Source organism: Thamnophis sirtalis, unplaced genomic scaffold, assembly GCF_051295495.1.
Source record: "Thamnophis sirtalis isolate CommonGarterSnake01/CBP01778 unplaced genomic scaffold, rThaSir2_p1.2 scaffold_10, whole genome shotgun sequence".
Taxonomy (NCBI): Eukaryota; Metazoa; Chordata; class Lepidosauria; order Squamata; family Natricidae; genus Thamnophis; species Thamnophis sirtalis.
This window is the reverse complement of record NW_028261390.1, coordinates 65017607-65036442: the sequence shown is the minus strand read 5'-3', so window position 1 is coordinate 65036442 and position 18836 is coordinate 65017607. Positions and strand designations below refer to the sequence as shown.

Here is an 18836-nt window from a genome sequence, read left to right as displayed (position 1 = left end):
TCTCCAAACACCACAAACCTTCTGAAGTGAACTCAAAACATTCCTTTATTGTGAGCACCAGCAGCCCCGGCAAATTTTCTCTCTCACTAATAAATCTGTTCGGCAGGGAGATGAATAGTTGTCGGCCGCATCTATTCATCTCCACTCCCTGCCTTTTATCCCCAGATCTTCTGTCCCAAGGACCGGCCCATAGATTTCCACTGCTCTCCTCTCCTCTGCCTTCTGCGCATCCGCGCATCAGGCACTGGACCCAGCTGTTCCACCTCTTCCTCATCAGCCACCTCCAGACCTGGGGGCTGTTGACTCTCCATCTGAGGGCTGACGGGTGGGCCAGGCTCCACCTCTGTCTCTCTTTCTGACAGCTCCATTCCCTCTCCCCCCTCGGAGCTCTCAGGTTTCCTTGATGCTGACCCTGACTCCCATGCCGGCCCCTCAGCTGCTGGAGGGGCTGGGGGCCGACAGGCCACACCGCCAACATAATACTTCTGATTAACAATGCTTAGGGAACGCTGGGCCCCCTCCTCTTTGAATAGCTAGAGTATTCTGCATCATCTCTGCTGTAAAAGAAATCGGAATATTCCCAAGAAGAAGAGTAGAATAAAGAGAATAGACAGCAAGTAACGGTGATATAAAAAGGACTGCAGTGGCTCAGTGGCTAAGACGCTGAAGCTTGTCGATCAGAAAGGTCGGCAGTTCGGCGGTTCGAATCCCTAGCGCGGCGTAACGGAGTGAGCTCCCGTTACTTGTCCCCAGCTTCTGCCAACCTAGCAGTTCGAAAGCATGTAAAAATGCAAGTAGAAAAAGTAGGGACCACCTTTGGTGGGAAGGTAACAGCGTTCCCTGTGCCTTCGGTATTTAGTCATGCCAGCCACATGACCACGGAGACGTCTTCAGACAGCGCTGGCTCTTCAGCTTTGAAATGGAGATGAGCACCGCCCCCTAGAGTCGGGAACGACTAGCACATATGCGCGAGGGGCACCTTTACCAGTGATATACTTAGGTAACATTACATATAACGACCCCCCCCAAAAACTTAAACTTGGAAAAGGGAATGTCCATGATCCGCACGAGTCATTGCACAATAGGATTATCAATTTATTCTCTTTGCCACAGTACAAATATTCACAAATCAATCGTCCTTTCTCTGTCAAAGTTTGTAAACAAGTGCCCACATTTCTCCCAAACCCAGGTTTACGTCTGTGAATATCTTAAGAAAGCCCCGTCGCGGTAAAAGGAGCGACGTTTTCCCGCTTGGGTGTGAAATCCGAAACCGCTTCTCTTTGACACACATTTCTACCCAGACGGCCTGTGCAACGCCATAAAATCATAGCGAAGGCTCTGGATTAGCGCGATCTTTAACAACAGGACCCACTCTCTTAGGTTAATAAATGCATTTAAAACGAGGTTCCAGTCCCAGAAGTTAACGGTTAGAAACGCTAACTTCTACGTAGAAACGACCTACAAAAAAAAAAAAAAAAACCCGCAACAGTGAACCAACTCGTCTCTTCCTTTATTTTCACTTTGCAAAGATACTTTCCAGTCGGGAGAACAGTAGTGCAATTTTAAGTAAGTTGTACTTCATTCAAAAAGTTATGTTATGTCCAGTACACAATGCCATAGTTTCTATGGAAAGATTAAGAAGATGCTCAGGTAAACAAGGGGGAGAAGAAGAAAAAATGGCAAGCCCATGCAGGCTTATGAAGTCCGTTAAAGCTCGTGTTAAAGTGTTGCTGATCTTTTATTTCATTTTTTTAAAATTTTAGAAACGTTTTTATATATAAACTAAAAAAAAAAAAAAAGCAGAAATAAATAGACGAATGACCGTTAAGTAGTAAAACTGTCTTGAAATTGAAAAAAATTTCTCATTGACAGCTCGATGAACGCTGAACTTTTAACACAGAAGAAAAAGAAGAGTTTGACCTAAGAGAATTTCTCGCTGTGGCTTAGAAAAGTCTTGACAACTACATTCTTAATTTAAATAATAACAATAAGGATAATGACCGCAGAGTCAAAAAGAATGCCGTGTGTTTGAAAAGGGGAGAGAGTCTTCCCCTCTCTCTTCCAAGCAGCCTTACTTGGATTTCTTCTTGAAAAGGCTCTTGATTTTGGACGGTTTTTTGTTCCGCTCTCCGTTGTGATAAAGGTCTTGTGAAACGCTACTCATCCGGGAGGCGGGAGAAGGTTCGTGCCCGGCTCGGCTTTCGCTGCTGGTGGAGGAACATGAGGTGTGACGAGGTTTGGGGAGCGGAACGCTGCTGCTGCCGCCGCTGCTGGACAGCTGGTTCATGCTGCAGGACTTCTCCAGGATGCCGTTGTACACTTTGCTCGCGGGACTGAAAATCATACTTTTCGTTTCCGTCAGCCCCACGCAGTCCGGAGAATCCCTGGAGATATCGGCGGTGAGGGAGGAAGAGTCTCCGGTAGAGGATTGTTCTAAGGACACATCCTCCTGGGATGTCTTTTGAGGGGACAGGGGTTGATATATTTTGAGGCTCGAAGGGGGAGACTGCTTCCTTCCCACGGAAGAATTGAAGGAGTCGCACTCGGAAACGGTATCCTGGACTTCCCTAGAAAGACAGAGGAGACACGTCAAGGGATCAGGTTAATCTGTACAGTCACTCAAGTCCATTGAATGGGCAACGTAATAAGGTTTAACATATTTTTTGCAGTATAGGACGCACCTAGCTTTTTGGGAGAAAAATAAGAAACACCAAAAAAAATCTGCCTTTGCCTCCCAGCAATTTGCCTCCTTGCAGCAAACAGCAAACATCCTGTTTCAGCTTCAGCACAGCATGATTAGCACAAGCAGCTGATTGTCGTTTGGATCAGCCTCCCGACCATCAGCTGTTTCAGGCTGCAGGGATTGCCATAGCCTATTGCCGCCTCCGCATGCCCCATTTTCGGCCTCTGCACGCCCGGTTTCGGCTTCTGTGTTCCCCATTTTCTGCACGTTCTGGGCGGTGGGGATCAGAATGGGTGGGAAATGGCGCACATGGAGGCTGAAAACGGGGTGTAGAGAGGCCAAAAATGTGATGCGAAGGACAAAAATGGAGCGTGCAAAGGCAGCAAATGGCAATCACTGCAGCCTGAAACAGCTGATGGTCGGGAGGCTGATCCAAACGACAACCAGCTGCTTGTGCTAATCAGGCTGTGCTGAAGCTGAAACTGAAACAAGCTGTTTGCTGTTTGGTGCAAGGAGGCAAATTGCTGGGAGGTGAAGGCCAAAGGGTGGGGGCCGGCGGGTGGGCAGGGCCACATTCGGTGTATAAGATGCACTCAAATTTCCACCCTCTTTTGGGGGAGGAAGTGTGTCTTATACTCTGAAAAATACGGTACCTACAGGCAGTCCTCGACTTACAACAGGGACCGTTCAAAGATGCAATGACTTACGACAGGTTTTCACACTTATGACCACTGCAGCATCCCCATGGTCACGTGATCAACGTTCAGCTGCTTGGTAACTGACTCATAATTGTGAGGGCCACAGGGTCTCGTGTGCTCCCATTTTGGGACCCCCCCCCCCGACAAACAAAATCAAAGGGGAAACCAGATTTACTTAGCAATCGTATTACTAACTTAACAACGGCAGTGATTCACTGAACAACTACGACAAGGAAGGCCACAGACCGGGGCAAAATTCACTTAACAAAATTTTCTTAGCAACATACATTTTTGGCTTGAATCTGGTCGTAAGTTAAGGACTAGCTGTATCTGTCAAGAAAGATTCATAGATTATGCTCATTATGGAAGGAAACAATATGTGCGAAAAACCTTCCGTCCCTTTCCCATATCTCATTTTAAGGCTTCAAAACCAGAGGGAAGGTTAACTTGCAGGGAGAAGTCGTGACCCGTCAAAACCGCGGTCCACAAAAGCGCGATCGACGAAAGCGTGCATTTGACGTCATCACAGCGCGACGAAAAAAATTAAAAATTGAAATAAAAATAAAATTAAAGCAAGCCGATTCACATAAAGGTAAGGGTTAGGGTTAGGGTTAGGGTTAGGTTAAGGGTTAGGGTTAGGTTTAGAGCGTTAGGGTTACGTTTAGCATTAGGTTAAGAGTTAGCGTTAGGTTTAGCGTTACGTTAACGGTTAGGTTTAGGGTTAGATTTAGGGTTAGGTTAAGAGTTAGGTTTAGGGTTAGGTTTGGGGGGGTTAGGGTAAGGTTTTCGCTTTATTTTTACATTTTTCAATCACAGCGCGATGTTTTCGTCGCGCTGTGATGATGTCAAATGCGCGCTTTCGTCAACCGCGATTTTGTCCTCCGTGGTTTTGTGGTGGAACCGGAACAGTGGCACATTTCAGCAAAATCCCTACGTTCCCAGCTGCCACAGCTGAGAGCCTACGATTACAGCAGTGCCGTTTCTAACAATAGGGGAGGTCACGAGATAACTTTTAGCCTACTGAAAATATTAAGATGGAAACTCAAAATGAGTTGAATTATGCAGAAGCTCCATTGCATCGGCTTCAAAATCAGTGACGGTTTCACTTCCATCACAACAGCCTAAACACTGGCAATTTCTTCGTGATTTGTGGTAGACCAACCAACCAGCGTATCTGTAAAAGTCCGGCTATTTGTGGTCAGTAATCCTCGGTTTGATAGGGCAAAAACCCTATAGACAATTGAGAGCTATATTTTGAAGGCTCCTCTAGGTGGCAGTGTTAGCCAGTCATATCTAATCTAGAAAGCTAAGCAAACCCTGGTTAGTATTTGAATGGAAGTCTATGCTGGAGTCCCAGGAACCAGACTGGCGGGGGGGGGGGGGAGCTTCTAGAGAATGCAATAATGAGTTATTTCTCTATTATTCCAAAAAAAAAAAAAAAAGCTTCATGGATGTGTCCACATTAACTTAAGAGGCCTCCAACTCTACTCAAAGAGTAGCTTCAAAATGAGATAGGCAGCACATAAATAGGTAGGTAGGTAGGTAGATGATGATGGAGAGGGGGAGAGGGAGGGGCAGACAGAGGTAGGGAGAGACAGACAGACAGTGAAGGTAGACAGACAGATGGATAGTGGGATAGGGAAGATGGATGGATGGATGGATGAATGGATGGATGGATGGATGGATGGATGGATGGATGGATGGATGGATGCATAGGCAGGCAGGCAGGCAGGCAGGCAGATACAGAAGGAAGGGAGGAAGGAAGGAAGGGAGGGAGGGAGGGAGGGAGGCAGGGAGGGAGGGAGGGAGGGAGAGAGAGAGAGAGAGAGAGAGAGAGAGAGATAGATAGATAGATAGATAGATAGATAGATAGATAGATAGATGTTATAGGTAGGTAGGTAGGTAGGTAGGTAGGTAGGTAGGTAGGTAGGTAGGTGATAGATGGATGGATGGATAGATGGATAGATGGATGGATGGATGGATGGATGGATGCATAGGCAGGCAGGCAGATACAGAAGGTAGATAGGTAGGTAGGTAGGTAGGTAGGTAGGTGATAGATGGATGGATGGATGGATGGATAGATAGATAGATGATAGATAGAAATAGATAGATAGATAGATAGATAGATAGATAGATAGATAGATAGATAGGTAGGTAGGTAGGTAGGTAGGTAGGTAGGTAGGTAGGTAGGTAGGTAGGTAGGTAGATAGGTAGATAGGTAGATAGGTAGATAGGTAGATAGGTAGATAGGTAGATAGGTAGATAGGTAGATAGGTAGATAGGTAGATAGGTAGATAGGTAGATAGGTAGATAGGTAGATAGGTAGATAGGTAGATAGGTAGATAGGTAGATAGGTAGATAGGTAGATAGGTAGATAGGTAGATAGGTAGATAGGTAGATAGGTAGATAGGTAGATAGGTAGATAGGTAGATAGGTAGATAGGTAGATAGGTAGATAGGTAGATAGGTAGATAGGTAGATAGGTAGATAGGTAGATAGGTAGATAGGTAGATAGGTAGATAGGTAGATAGGTAGATAGGTAGATAGGTAGATAGGTAGATAGGTAGATAGGTAGATAGGTAGATAGGTAGATAGGTAGATAGGTAGATAGGTAGATAGGTAGATAGGTAGATAGGTAGATAGGTAGATAGGTAGATAGGTAGATAGGTAGATAGAAAGAACCAATAATAATAGGATAAACTATACTATTGGAGCAATACCTAAAAGGATTGCCTTGATATATAGACATTTTTAACTTATTAAACCTGAATATTCTTTGCAAAAACAACACCTTATTCAGAACTGCCTAGATACTCGGACTCTACCTTAACAGCTCTTAGGTTAGAACCTGAACTTTAAAGTTTTTAACCAGTCCCAGGTTGTGAATCAAATTGAAGATTGACAGTAGTAGCAGCAGCAGCAGCAGCAACAACAACAACAACAATAAAGAAACAGAAGGCTTTATTTTGGCAGCTCAAGAACAAGCCTTAACCACAAACTGCATGAAGGCAAAAATTCAACATGTTACCACCAACAGCAAAGGTCGCCTCTGTAATGAGAAAGACGAGACAGTCGACCACTTGATCAGTGGGTGCAGCAAGATTTCACAAACTGACTACCTACAACACCATGACCCTGTTGCTAAGATCATTCACTGGAAATTGTGCCAAAAGTTTGGATTTGAGTACAGCAAAAACCACTGGGACCATCAGGTTGAGAAGGTTTTAGAGAATGAGAAAGTCAAGAACTTGTGGGACTTCAGAATCCAGACTGACAGGCACTTGGCCCACAACACACCTGACATAACAATAGTTGAAAAGAGAAAAGTATGGTTCATTGACATTGCAATACCTGGAGATGCACGAATTGAAGATAAACATTAAGAAAAAATCACAAAGTACTGGGACTTGCAAATTGAAGTTGAGTGACTGTGGAAAAAGAAATCGTGTGTTGTCCCGATTGTAATTGGAGCCCTTGGAGCAATAACCAAAGGGCTACCTCACTATTTGGGAATTTTAAATTTATCAGACTTGAACATTCTGATTCTACAAAAAACCACCCTACTTGGAACAGCTTATATCCTCCGACGTTACCTTAACAGTTCCTAGGTCCTTGGTTAGGACTCGAGCTGTTGAGCTACCAACCAGCCCCAAAAGCTGTGAATCTCACCAAAGATTAAACCACACAATAATAATAATACAACCTCCCCTCCTAATCTAAGGGATGAGTCTCTAAACTTGGCAACTTTAAGACCCGCGGAATTCTGGGAATTGAAGTCCACAAGTGTTAAAGCTGCTGAGTTTGGAGACCCCTGATCTAAGGTGACCACAATTTCTCTGCTCGTCACAGTCTTTCAGTTCTAAGGGGAAATATATACCATATTTTTCAGAGCAAAAGACACTCCGAAGTGTAAGACACACCTAGCTTTTGGGGAGGAAAATAAGGAGGAAAAAATCTGCCTCCCAGAAATTTGCCTCCTTGCAGCAAACGGCAAACAGCCTGTTTCAGTTTCAGAACATCCTGATTAGCACAAGCAGCTGATTGTCTGCAGGGAGTGCCATAGTGTGCTCCATTTTTCGCCCGTTCTGGGTGGCAGGGATAAGAATGGGCAGAAAATGGGGTGCACAGAGGCCAAAAACAGGGCACGCAGAGGCCAAAAATTGAATGCGGCAGAGGAAAATGGGGTGCACGGAGGCAGAAAATGGAAATGGCAATCCCTGCACCCTGAAACAGCTGATGGTCAGGAGGCCGATCCAACCAACAATCAGCTGCTTGTGCTAATCAGGCTGTGCTGAAGCTGAAACAAGCTGTTTGCTGCAAGGAAACAAATTGCTGGGAGGCAGAGGCCAAAGGGTGAGGGTCAGCGGATGGGCGGGGCAACATTCAGTATATAAGACCCAAATTTTCACCCTCTTTTAGGGGAGGGAGTGCGCCTTATACGCCGAAAAACATGGTATATTTCTTTTTTTGTGCTAGTGTTCAGAGTGGAGAATGCCCAGAATTCATCCTCCATCATCTGTCCTAATCTGGTCTGCGCGTGAAGGTGCCAAGGTTCGTACCACTGCTTGTCAGCGGTGAAGTAAATTGCTTCCTCCTCTTCTTCGGTACGGTAAGCAGCAGGGCAACTGGACACGGAGAGGAGGTCAGGGTCCGCAGAGTGCAGAGTCGCCTGCGTGTGCGCAGCGTGGGGCGTTTGTGCTGTATGTTGCAACTGAGGCGATGACGGCACCACATTTCGCCTGGAGCGATACACGCTGCTACTCCGCGCTAAGGTGCTGGTTTTCACAGCAGACCCTGAGAATAACAGAAAGAAATAGGTTCAGAAGCCCGTTCATGAGTCCAGCTTCCCTACCAAAACATTACTCTGCAAAGACAGAAAAATCCCCTGGAAAACCCTTTCTTTATAAAGGTTTTGTTTGTTTTTCCTTCCTAATCATTTTCTTTTAAGGACCCCATAATCCCTTGTGGGGTGGAGCCTAGGCAAGTGAGTGGAGCTAGCAGAGTGTTTTAATGGCCGGATGACCTTCCTGTCGCCCACGCGGAGTTTTGTTCAGCAGATATATATCATTGTGCCCAGAGAGAGAAATATCTGTCTCTACCTAGGATTGAACTCACAGCCTCCTGATTGCGAGGTGAGAGCTCCCCCTTTAGGCCAATGCACCACGCCTTTTCTCCCCCTTCCTAATGCTCTTCTTTAAAATACAGCAGCAGATGAGACAGACATGGTAACCGCTTAGTACAGGAGTCAGCAACTTGTGGCTCTGGAGCCGCATGTGGCTATTTCATCCCTCTGCTGCAGCTCCCTGTCACCGGTCGAATCCACAATTGATAGGGCTTTCGGTTAGGACAGACAGAGGAACAAGGATGCTGTGCTAGGAGGAGACTCTATGGTGGGGGAACCAGACTTCTGGTCAGCTCTAGAATTGAAAGGGGGCTGCCGGTTAGGACCTTTGTGGCTCTTTTGAGTCTTTAAGGTTGCCGACCACTGGCCTAGTAAGAGAAGATTTAGATTTATTCAGTTTGTATGCCGCCCTATTCCCAAGAAACTCAAGGCCGCCTGACTCAAACATTTAACCAAAACCAACACAGTCCCTTTCCATTAAACCCAAAAGAAGAGTCTCGGGTTTTCTGTTTATGTTCGCTTTAAGAATTTTCTGCATTAAAGGTATTATAATCTTGGAGGTGGGGAGGGGCATTTTGAACGTTGTTGTTGTATATGTTGAGGGTATATGTACAGAAATGGAAGGTCACCTCGATTCCCACAATGAACAAATGGCTGCAAAAATGGATGGAGTTAGCAGAGATGGCTAAATTGACTGCCTTGATCGAAGAAGAAGAAAATGCAAATACTTTTATTTCCACTTGGAAACCGCTTCTGGACTTTGTGCTTGAGGTGGGGGGAAAAATGAAACTCTGACTCTGGGTTTTTACCCATTAGAAATATTTGTTGTGGTAGAAGTGGCTACTTTATACTATTATGTAAAAGTCAAAAGTTGAGGTTTTGAGGTTAATGCCTTATTAAATCAACTGAGTCTAAAAAAGCGGGAAGCCACACCTACGAGGCTATGATGTCACTTTTGGTAGACTCCGTCCTATTGGATACTCACAAGAGTTAATTCATGCACGGCTGCTGTCTCCACCAACTTTAAAGAATACAAATACTTTTATTTCCACTTGGAAACCGCTTCTGGACTTTGTGCTTGAGGTGGGGGGGAAAATGAAACTCTGACTCTGGGTTTTTACCCATTAGAAAGATTTGTTGTGGTAGAAGTGGCTACTTTATACTATTATGTAAAAGTCAAAAGTTGAGGTTTTGAGGTTAATGCCTTATTAAATCAACTGAGTCTAAAAAAGCGGGAAGCCACACCTCCGAGGCTATGATGTCACTTTTGGTAGACTCCGTCCTATCGGATACTCACAAGAGTTAACCCATGCACGGCTGCTGTCTCCACCAACTTTAAAGAATACAAATACTTTTATTTCCACTTGGAAACCACTTCTGAACTTTGTGCTTTAGAGAATACAAATACTTTTATTTCCACTTGGAAACCACTTATGAACTTTGTGCTTGAGGTGGGGGGGGGAATGAAACTCTGACTCTGGGTTTTACCCATTAGAAAGATTTGTTGTTGTAGAAATGGCTACTTTATACTATTATGTAAAAGTCAAAAGTTGAGGTTTGAGGCTAATGCCTTATTCCACTGCACCGAAGGGAGTTGGAAATCAATGCCATTCCCACCCCACCCCCTTTTCTTTCCCCCCACTTCTCCCTTCCTCTGAACTCCCTAAAAGAGTGCAAATGACCAGCAGTCTGCAAGGAATATAAATCCTCCCATTCCCCACCATCCGGTCAGAGCTGAAGAAGCTTCTTGGATGAGAAGGGAAATGTCTTCATTTTGTCGCCTCTTGAACCAAAAAACACCTTTGGGACAACCATGACCTGGATGACTGAGAATCATAGACATTTAGCCAGCCCCAATTATGCGTGTCTCGTCTGAGGTCATCTGAGATATCCCACCGCATACCATGAAACTGGGAAACGATGGGAGGGGTATCTTCATCGAGGTCGTCGACTCCCCCCGCGATTGGGTAGGGTGGGATGGACACTCGCGGCATGACCACCCAACTGTGATCTGAATAGAGGGAGGAGGTCAGGCTTGGCAGCCCTGAGTTATAGGCTATCTGGAAGCCGCAGATCTTCTCAATCTGCTGCCATCGGTAGAGTCGCTCCCTCAGGCAGGTAGTTAATTCAGAAAGTGCTTTCCTAGGAAGAAGGCAAGGGATTAAATCAAGCTATGTCACACACCCACAGCGATGCAGATTGCCCTCGACATACAACAGTTCATTTAGTGGCCATTTGGGGGGGAAAAGAGACACTTATGACCGTTGCAACATCCCCGTGATTTACATTCATAAGTTTGATAACTGAAGTGAGACAAGGACTGATCAGCAGGAAGCTGGGGTCGTCCCACAGACAATCCTAGCCCTTCCTCAAGCATCCCCACCTTGAAGGACTTCGTTCAAGTTACGTTGAGCTTTTAATTTAAAATGTGTGAACCCCAGCAGTGGGGTTCACTTAGTTTACCACCAGTTCGCAACTGTGAGCGTGCACGTGTGGTCGCGTCGCCTGCGTGCCGCCTGCACGCTGCCTGCGATTGTGTTTTGCTTGTGTACGCGGTGTGCCCGTGTGCGCATGGCGTTGAAAATGATGCTACATAGGACGTTTTGGAGCCAGGGTGTGTGGCCAGGCCCACCCGCAGACGAACCAATCCGAACTGACTGAACACAACCTCTGCTGTGAGCCTCATTTAAACAACAACAACAACAACAACAACACAAGGTTTCCGTAACCAATAGAAAAAGCATTATGCCTACTACATGTTCTTACTTTGCTTCCAGAATCTTGTGGTCCACTTCATCGAGTGAAGAGCTGTGGGCAACGTGTAACGTCCCAAATACAGTATTTCTCTTCTTTTTAATTTTCTCTGCCTGAAATGAAACATTGCAGGGATTTAAGGCTTGTTTCAGCCGTGCGAAAGGGGGGGGAGACGAATTTCTCCTTTCTTGCTTGTAAATGTCTTTTTTATTTTCCATTTTCATTTTCGTACAGTCACATATATACTGTGCATAACCGGGGTCATATAACATTAAACAATAAACACAGCCATTCCTCTTGTCAACAAAACCCTCCAAAATAAAGACCCAATGTACCTCTTCGACCCTCCATACACCCTTTCTTTCGCCCCCCTCCACCTTTCCATCTTCCCTCCCTCCATCATTCCCCTCTCCCTTACTTCCCCTCCCCCTCTACCACTCCCCTCTCCCGGTACACTCCCTCCCTTCCTTCTCACCCTCCCTCCCGTCCTCTCTCCCACCCTCTCTACCCCTCTTTCTTCTGTCCCTCTACTCCTCCCTTCGGTGTATTTCTACTATCTATTAATATATTCAGCTTATCCTATTTTTTACAGTGGAATTAAAGAGCAACAGTATACAAGTGCAGTCACGTTACTTTAAAATCTAACACATACTATATATCCCCCCTCCCCCCCAACACCCCACCTCCCTTCCCCCGCCCCCCGACTTCCCAGAGCCCGTACACGTTTCTCCTTTCTTGTGGCCTGTATCTGAAGAGACATTCTGTCTTAGCTGCATCTTCAAAACAAATGTCTTCTCCCTTTGGACATTAGGGTAAGACGATGGGATGCTGCTTTGAGCCCATGGTCAACTAGATCTATAGATGGTTTTCAGTGGCCAGCAACAGAAATAGGGCATGGGCTAATACGCAAGGCTGAAACTTTATTTGATCACTCAGCTCTCTGCCATATTCATTTCAAGGATTAGCCCATCCCTTGAGCGTCAAAGAATCAACGCCTTTGAACTCTGGTGCTGGAGAAGTCTCCTGCAAGTCCCTTGGACTGCAAGGCGATCCAACCGGCCAGTTCTAGAGGAGATCAACCCTGACTGCTCTTTAGAAGGCCAGATCCTGAAGGTGAAACTTTGGCCACCAAATTAGAAGGAAGGACTCACTGGAGAAGAGCCTCATGCTGGGAAAGATGGAGGGCAAAAGAAGAAGGGGACGACAGAGAATGAGGTGGCTGGATGGAGTCACTGAAGCAGTTGGCGTGAGCTTAAATGGACTCCGGGGGATGGTAGAGGGCAGCAAGGCCTGGAGGAATGTTGCCCATGGGGTTGTGATGGGTCGGACACAAGTTCGCAACAACAACAATTCAATCACTAAGTCATGCCCTGTAGACCATAGCATTCCAGGCCCTCCTGTCCTCTATTGTCTTCCAAATTCATCTTCATTGCATCAATGACACTGAGGTTCTCTGATCTTGCTTGCTTTCTTGCAGATGTTTTTCATTACCCTAACTAGGTAACATCATCAGTGCAACCCCAAAGGGGCTTTTTCGGGAGGCAACTGGACTTTCATGTTTTCTTTGGAAGACGTTTCGCTTCTCACCCATGAAACGGCTTCAGCTCTGACCGGATGGTGGGGAATGGAAGGATTTATATTCTTTGCAGATAGCTGGTCATTTGCATGCTTTTAAAGAGTTCAGACTACAAGTTGCAGGCTATAGGAACCAGAAAAGCCACTCAGGTGATCCTGAGGACACAGATCAAACCTCCAAGTGCATCAACGACCCTCTAAAAGGTCGCAAATGGCCAGCTGTCTGCAAGGAATATAAATCCTTCCATTGCCCACCATCCCGTCACAGCCGAAGAAGCTTCTTGGATGAGAAGCGAAACATCTTCAAAAGAAAAAAAACAAAACAAGAAAGTCCAGTTGCCTCCTGAAAAAACACCTTTGGGACCACCTGTCAGGCCTGCAGTCATATTCCTTTGAGGATCTTTGGCCTGCCACCCTCTCTCTTATTTTACCATGCTGTTTCATTAGTGGAATTGGGAGGGGGAATAGTATTTGTATTTCGTATTTCCCTTTATTTGTATGCCGCCCTTTTCCCTGGGGGGACTCAGGGCGGCTCACAGTTCAAAAAAAAAAGGGGGGGGGGGAAGGACAAACAATTTCTAACATGCAGACAATACATCATTATTAAAAACGCAACAGTCACACAATTCGAGTGGGGTTAGAGTCTTAACCCCAGGCCAGCCGGGACAGCCAGATCTTTAGGGCGGCGCGGAAGGACTGGAGGGTGGTGAGGGTCCGAATCTCCACGGGGAGTTCGTTCCAGAGGGTCGGAGCAGCCACCGAGAAGGCTCTCCTCCGGATAGTTGCCAGTCTACACTGGCTGGATGATGGAATTCGGAGGAGGCCTAATCTATGCGATAGTATCGGTCTAGTGGAGGTAATTGGCAATAGGCTGTCTCTCAAGTACCCAGGTCCAGTACCATGAAGGGCTTTGTAGGTGATAAATAGCACCTTGAATCCTCTCACTAGGTGGCCAAAGTATTTGGGCTTCAGTTTCAGGATCTGACTTCCTAAAGGACAGCCAGAGTTAATTTCCTTGAGGATTGATACCGTTATCATAACTCCCCAGTAAAAGAAGGCGAGGTTAGGCCTGCACGACCAGAGAAATTCTTGCAAGCTGCTTCACAAATACACAAGCCTTCCCACCCAGGAGCCTGGAATGAGGAACGTTTGCAGTTTATACCATATTTTATTACTTTAATGACTTTTTTTTTTCATGTAGCCAACAGCTTTCCCAACAGACCACATTATTATTATTTTTAAAATCCACCTCCTGGAATAAGAAAAACAACTTGAGTTTGTGGCCTTTGATGTTGCTATCACGATCTTTTAAAGCCTAGGCAAAAATAACAACTTTTTTTAAAACAAAAAATCAACTCATGAATATCTGGTCTCGCTGTGTCTAGCACAGGAGTTGGCAACCCGCGGCTCCGGAGCCGCATGTGGCTCTTTCATCTCTCTGCTGCGGCTCCCTGTCGCAGGTCTGCTCCACAACTGATACGGCTTTCGGTTAGGACAGGTAGAGGAAAAAGGATGCTGCGCTAGGAGGGGGAACCGGACTTTCGGTCAGCTCCAGAATTGAACAGGAGGAGGGGCTTTCAGTTAAGACCTCTGTGGCTCTTTCAGTGTTTAAGGTTGCTGACCCTTGGTTAGAATCACAGGGAAAGATACGGAGGGTGCAACTCTTAAAAACAGAAGCTACAGCCCTAAGAATGGAGGACAGGGGAATGTGGCACTCAAGAATTCAAGGGGTTACACCTCCCCCCCCCTTTTCACGCTTCTCATCCAAGAAGCTTCTTCGGCTCTGACGGGATGGTGGGCAATGGAAGGATTTATATTCCTTGCAGACAGCTGGCCATTTGCATCCTTTTAGAGGGTCATTGATGCACTTGGAGGTTTAATCTGTGTCCTCAGGATCACCTGAGTGGTTTTTCTGGTTCTGCAACTTGTAGTCTGAACTCTTTAAAAGCATGCAAATGACCAGCTATCTGCAAAGAATATAAATCCTTCCATTCCCCACCATCCAGTCAGAGCTGAAGCCGCTTCATGGGTGAGAAGCGAAACGTCTTCCAAAGGAAAAAAAAACAAGAAAGTCCAGTTGCCTCCTGAAAAAGCACCTTTGGGGTTGCACTGATGATGTTACCTAGTTAGGGTAATGAAAAACATCTGCAAGATGAAGCTGATTTCAATATCCAGGAGCAGGAAGTTCCATCCTCCCTCTGGATGGTTTGAAGCCATGCCATTACCCTGCAGCATCTCAGCAGGTTCCAGAAGCAAATCCTCCTAAGGCCGGAAGATTGACGTGTCCCAATCGTGGCTTTTTTAAAGAGCAAATGGAACACTGAGGACCTATCAAGAAAGTTTCATCACCGAACCAGTGAGTGATGGCGAACCTACGGCACACATGCCATAGGCGGCACACAAAGCCCTCTCTGCGGGCACACGAGCTGTCGTCCCAGCTCAATTCCACCCTGCATGCATGCCTCCCACCGGCCAGCTGATTTTCAGATCTCTGCTGCACGTGCGGAGTGCATGCAGAAGACATGGGCGGTGGTAATGTGTGCATGTGCAGGGCGCGAGGGAAATGCAGGGGGCGTGGGGGGGGCAGTCTGTATTCGGGGAGGTTGCCCACATATGCGTGGGAGTGGGGGAGCATAGGGGGGTGCACGCACATGCACACGGGATACGGCGCGCGGGGGGATGCCGCACACGCATTGCTTTGTGGGTGTTGGCACGGCAACGACAAAAAGGTTAGCCATCACTGCCTTGCGTCCTGAGATGATGATAAAACGGCCACCAAAACCCACCATCTTCCATTTTCCCATTTTGTCATGAATAATTTTCAAGCGGGCAGCTTTACCTCTTCCTTGGCGATGGCCAGCTGCATCTCTGCGTTTTGTCTCTTAATGTTGTAGTACTGGACTTCCACTTCATGCGTGAGCTGAAGCCATTTCTGCAGCGCATCTGGAACAGACCAATTGCTTCGCAATTCAAACTCCTTCTCGGCCTTTTTTAAGGCCATACGGACCTAAGTGAACAAAAGGTGCTAGATTGGATAAAGGGGCTGGCCCGTTTTCCCCCGAGACATCTGAACATTTATAAGTAAGACTAGGAAAACGGGGTAATGAATTGGTTAATTAATTAACGAATCTGAAAGCAAGGTCTTCAGTTAACCAAACAGAACATGGATCTAATTCTTGTTCTAGCTGGCTGCATACGTAGCCTGTAAACATTCCATGTTTTCTATTTCTATAGATAAAATTACCCAGATTCCACTTTCCGAAATGTATTTCTGTGGCTGACCTCAATTTGCCTCACTGATTAAGTTGCATTTGTTCCTAACTTTATTGTTCATTTACAGGGGTGGGTTTCTCGCCCCGTTCCAACTGGTTCGATTGGAACGGGGCCGGCGGCGTCCTCGTGCACGCGCGCAGTGCACGCATGCGTACTAGCGTCTGTGCAATGCTCCAGCTGCTCCTGGAGGATCGCGCAGGCGCTGTATGCGTCCTGCGCATGCGTGGAAGCGCAGAACTCGTCAAAACCGGGTAAGGAGCGCGGGCGGGCGGGCCCTTCGCCGTTCCCGGAAGTTACTTACTTCCGGGTTCGCCGACCAACCGGTTCGCGGGGACCGCCGCGAACCGGTTGAAACCCACCCCTGTTTATTTATCTAGAACAAAATGATGGAGAACCTTTTATTTGAAGATCGGATTCAAATGCAGATTGGGTACTTCTACCCTTCAAAAGCCACAGTAGAACAGCCCTTTATCATAGAAATGTACAGAGATAATTGCTGCCCTGGAAACAGTGAAGGATCAGCCTGCCAGTAAAAACGGAACTTGTATGGGTTGCAGGAGGCCATCACGGCTGAAAACGGAGCTCGCGACGGCCTCCCACAGCCCTTCTGAGCTCCATTTTCATTGGCAGAGGGTTGCAGGAGGCTGTCACAGCCAGAAACGGAACCTGGGAGCCCATTTTCTCTGGCAGAGCGCTCAGGCCACCACAGGCGCCACTGATACGAGTGATGTCGAGCTGGCCATGCCCCCCTGAGGTCAAACACAACCCTGATGCGGCCCTCAATGAAATCAAGTTCGACACCCTACTTTAAAAGAATGCTAATGGCCAGCTGACTGCAAGGAGGATAAATCCTTCCATTCCCCGCTATCCAGTCAGAGCTGAAGAAGCTTCTTGGATGAGGAGGGAATGTTCTGACCTGGGCTTCCCCAGCAGCACAAAGCCGAGTCCTGGTCACGATAAACCCCTTTTATTTAATTTACGGTGAATTCCTCTCCAGCAAAGTCTTTCCTCTCCTACAGTCTTTCAAGATAGTTCACAATTACCGATCTTTATCAGGTTTGGAGAGTGGCCAGGCCGATATCTTTCAGACGCCGCAATGCTTGGCAAGAATGCAGGAATGAACTAATGGTCTTCTGCAAACTCCACTCCCCTTTCGCTCCTCTTTTATTCCCTATGGGAGGGGCCATTCACCGTCCACCTGTGGCCTTACTCCCAAGTCAACCCTTGTTCCTTAGCTGTTCCCTTTGTCTGGCAATGCTCATGTGCCCCCTGGGAACAGACTCTGTTCATCTGCCTCACTGATGTCTGACTCTGAAGGCAGCTGATAACTCACATACGGCTCTGGTCCCCTCTCTGCCTCCAACACAGAGCCCTCATCAGAGCCTTCCCCAGACTCCAGGACTGGCCTATCTTCCTCCCCAACATCCTCACTATCCGAGTCTGTTGCCACAACACTAGATGACTGAGAATCTCCATAGACAGAGATAACGGCTTCTAGATGTAAAGTTTGAAGTTTTTTTTACAAGTACAAGAATTTTTGCAAGCGGCACGGAGCTCAGATGCAAACCGAAGCTTAGAATGTAACTGGGAAAATACCTGCACCAGTTCCTCTTCTGCGTATTTAAGCCTGCTGAGTTCACATTCGGCTCCTTCCCTCAACTCTTTGAGTCGGCAGGCTTCTCGTTTGGCATCGCTGATTTCATCCATCATCTTGCGTTCTAAGTTCTGCTTTTCTACGGCAACGTTGCGATTCTCTTCCTGTGCTTTTTCAAGCCTTTGTGGGGGGGGGGAGAGGGGGGGACATTTTTAGCAAAAAAAATAAAAAATAACCACATTTATCTCTTTCCGTGCACGGTTCAATTAACTGGGCAAACACTTTTGAACATGATTATAAGCATCGCATCAAAGTGGAGGGCAGAATAGTGAACGATTGCCAATCTCTTGATAAATCGGTCAGGTTTCATTCTGAAATTATGCTAAATCAGACCAGGAGCATTTTGGCTTAATCAAACATGTCAACTGTCAGGTTTCTGAAAGATATGCCCTAATTGATTCATGAGACTCGAGCCAAGTTTCAAAAGAAAAACCAGTCATTTAGTAGGAGCACCATTTTGGCAATACCCTATTGCAGTCAGATCTGAGCCTCATTTGAAGTATAGCTGTTCCTTCCCTTCCCTCAGTCTGTGTCATAAATCACATTCTCCAAGGAGGTGCACCTCACACGAGCCTGCTGTGGTAATCTGAGATCCAACTCTAGCCGAAGGTATGCGTGGAATGCGCCCCCCCACCCTTTCCTCACCATGGCAACTTCATGAGTTGACATCAATATTCCTCTTAATATAAGCTTAACTTTACGTTAACTAGCTTAACTAAGCTTAACATAGAGAGAATGTAAAGTAAAGGGCAGCTGGAAGCCACTGTTTTCTCAGCTTTGGGGCATGCCACATTTTGTAATAACAATCCTGTACAGTTTTTGAACACCCTAATGGAGTATATAATCCCAGCGTTCTCAAAATACCTTTCTTGCAATTCACAAAGACTCTGCTCGGCGGTCTGAAGGCTTTCCAAGTCTTTCATCATTTTGGTAACGTGCTCTTTTGAAGTCTTGTTCTGTGCATAGGCAAACCAGCAACCTCCGATACCAATCATGATGGAGATTGTGAGTACAAAATCTTTCATCCAATTGTGGGGTGGGCCTAGAAAAGACAGCGAGGTGAGTTTGGGGGAGGAAA

General features: G+C 46.4%; 1 protein-coding gene across 1 annotated transcript in view; it reads right to left on the bottom strand.

The window, feature by feature from the left end:
• Positions 1 to 1074: 1074 nt before the first annotated feature.
• The window catches only part of STIM2 (stromal interaction molecule 2), a 106664-nt gene continuing 88902 nt past the window's right edge, over positions 1075 to 18836 (bottom strand). Inside the window, exons 6-12 of the mRNA XM_087724797.1 lie at positions 18623 to 18800; positions 17701 to 17878; positions 15671 to 15838; positions 11269 to 11369; positions 10406 to 10644; positions 7940 to 8174; positions 1075 to 2567 (exon numbers count right to left, since the gene is read on the bottom strand). Coding sequence (XP_087580923.1) covers positions 2072 to 2567; positions 7940 to 8174; positions 10406 to 10644; positions 11269 to 11369; positions 15671 to 15838; positions 17701 to 17878; positions 18623 to 18800 — 1595 coding nt within the window. The 3' untranslated portion in view covers positions 1075 to 2071. The remainder of the gene's footprint in view (positions 2568 to 7939; positions 8175 to 10405; positions 10645 to 11268; positions 11370 to 15670; positions 15839 to 17700; positions 17879 to 18622; positions 18801 to 18836) is intronic.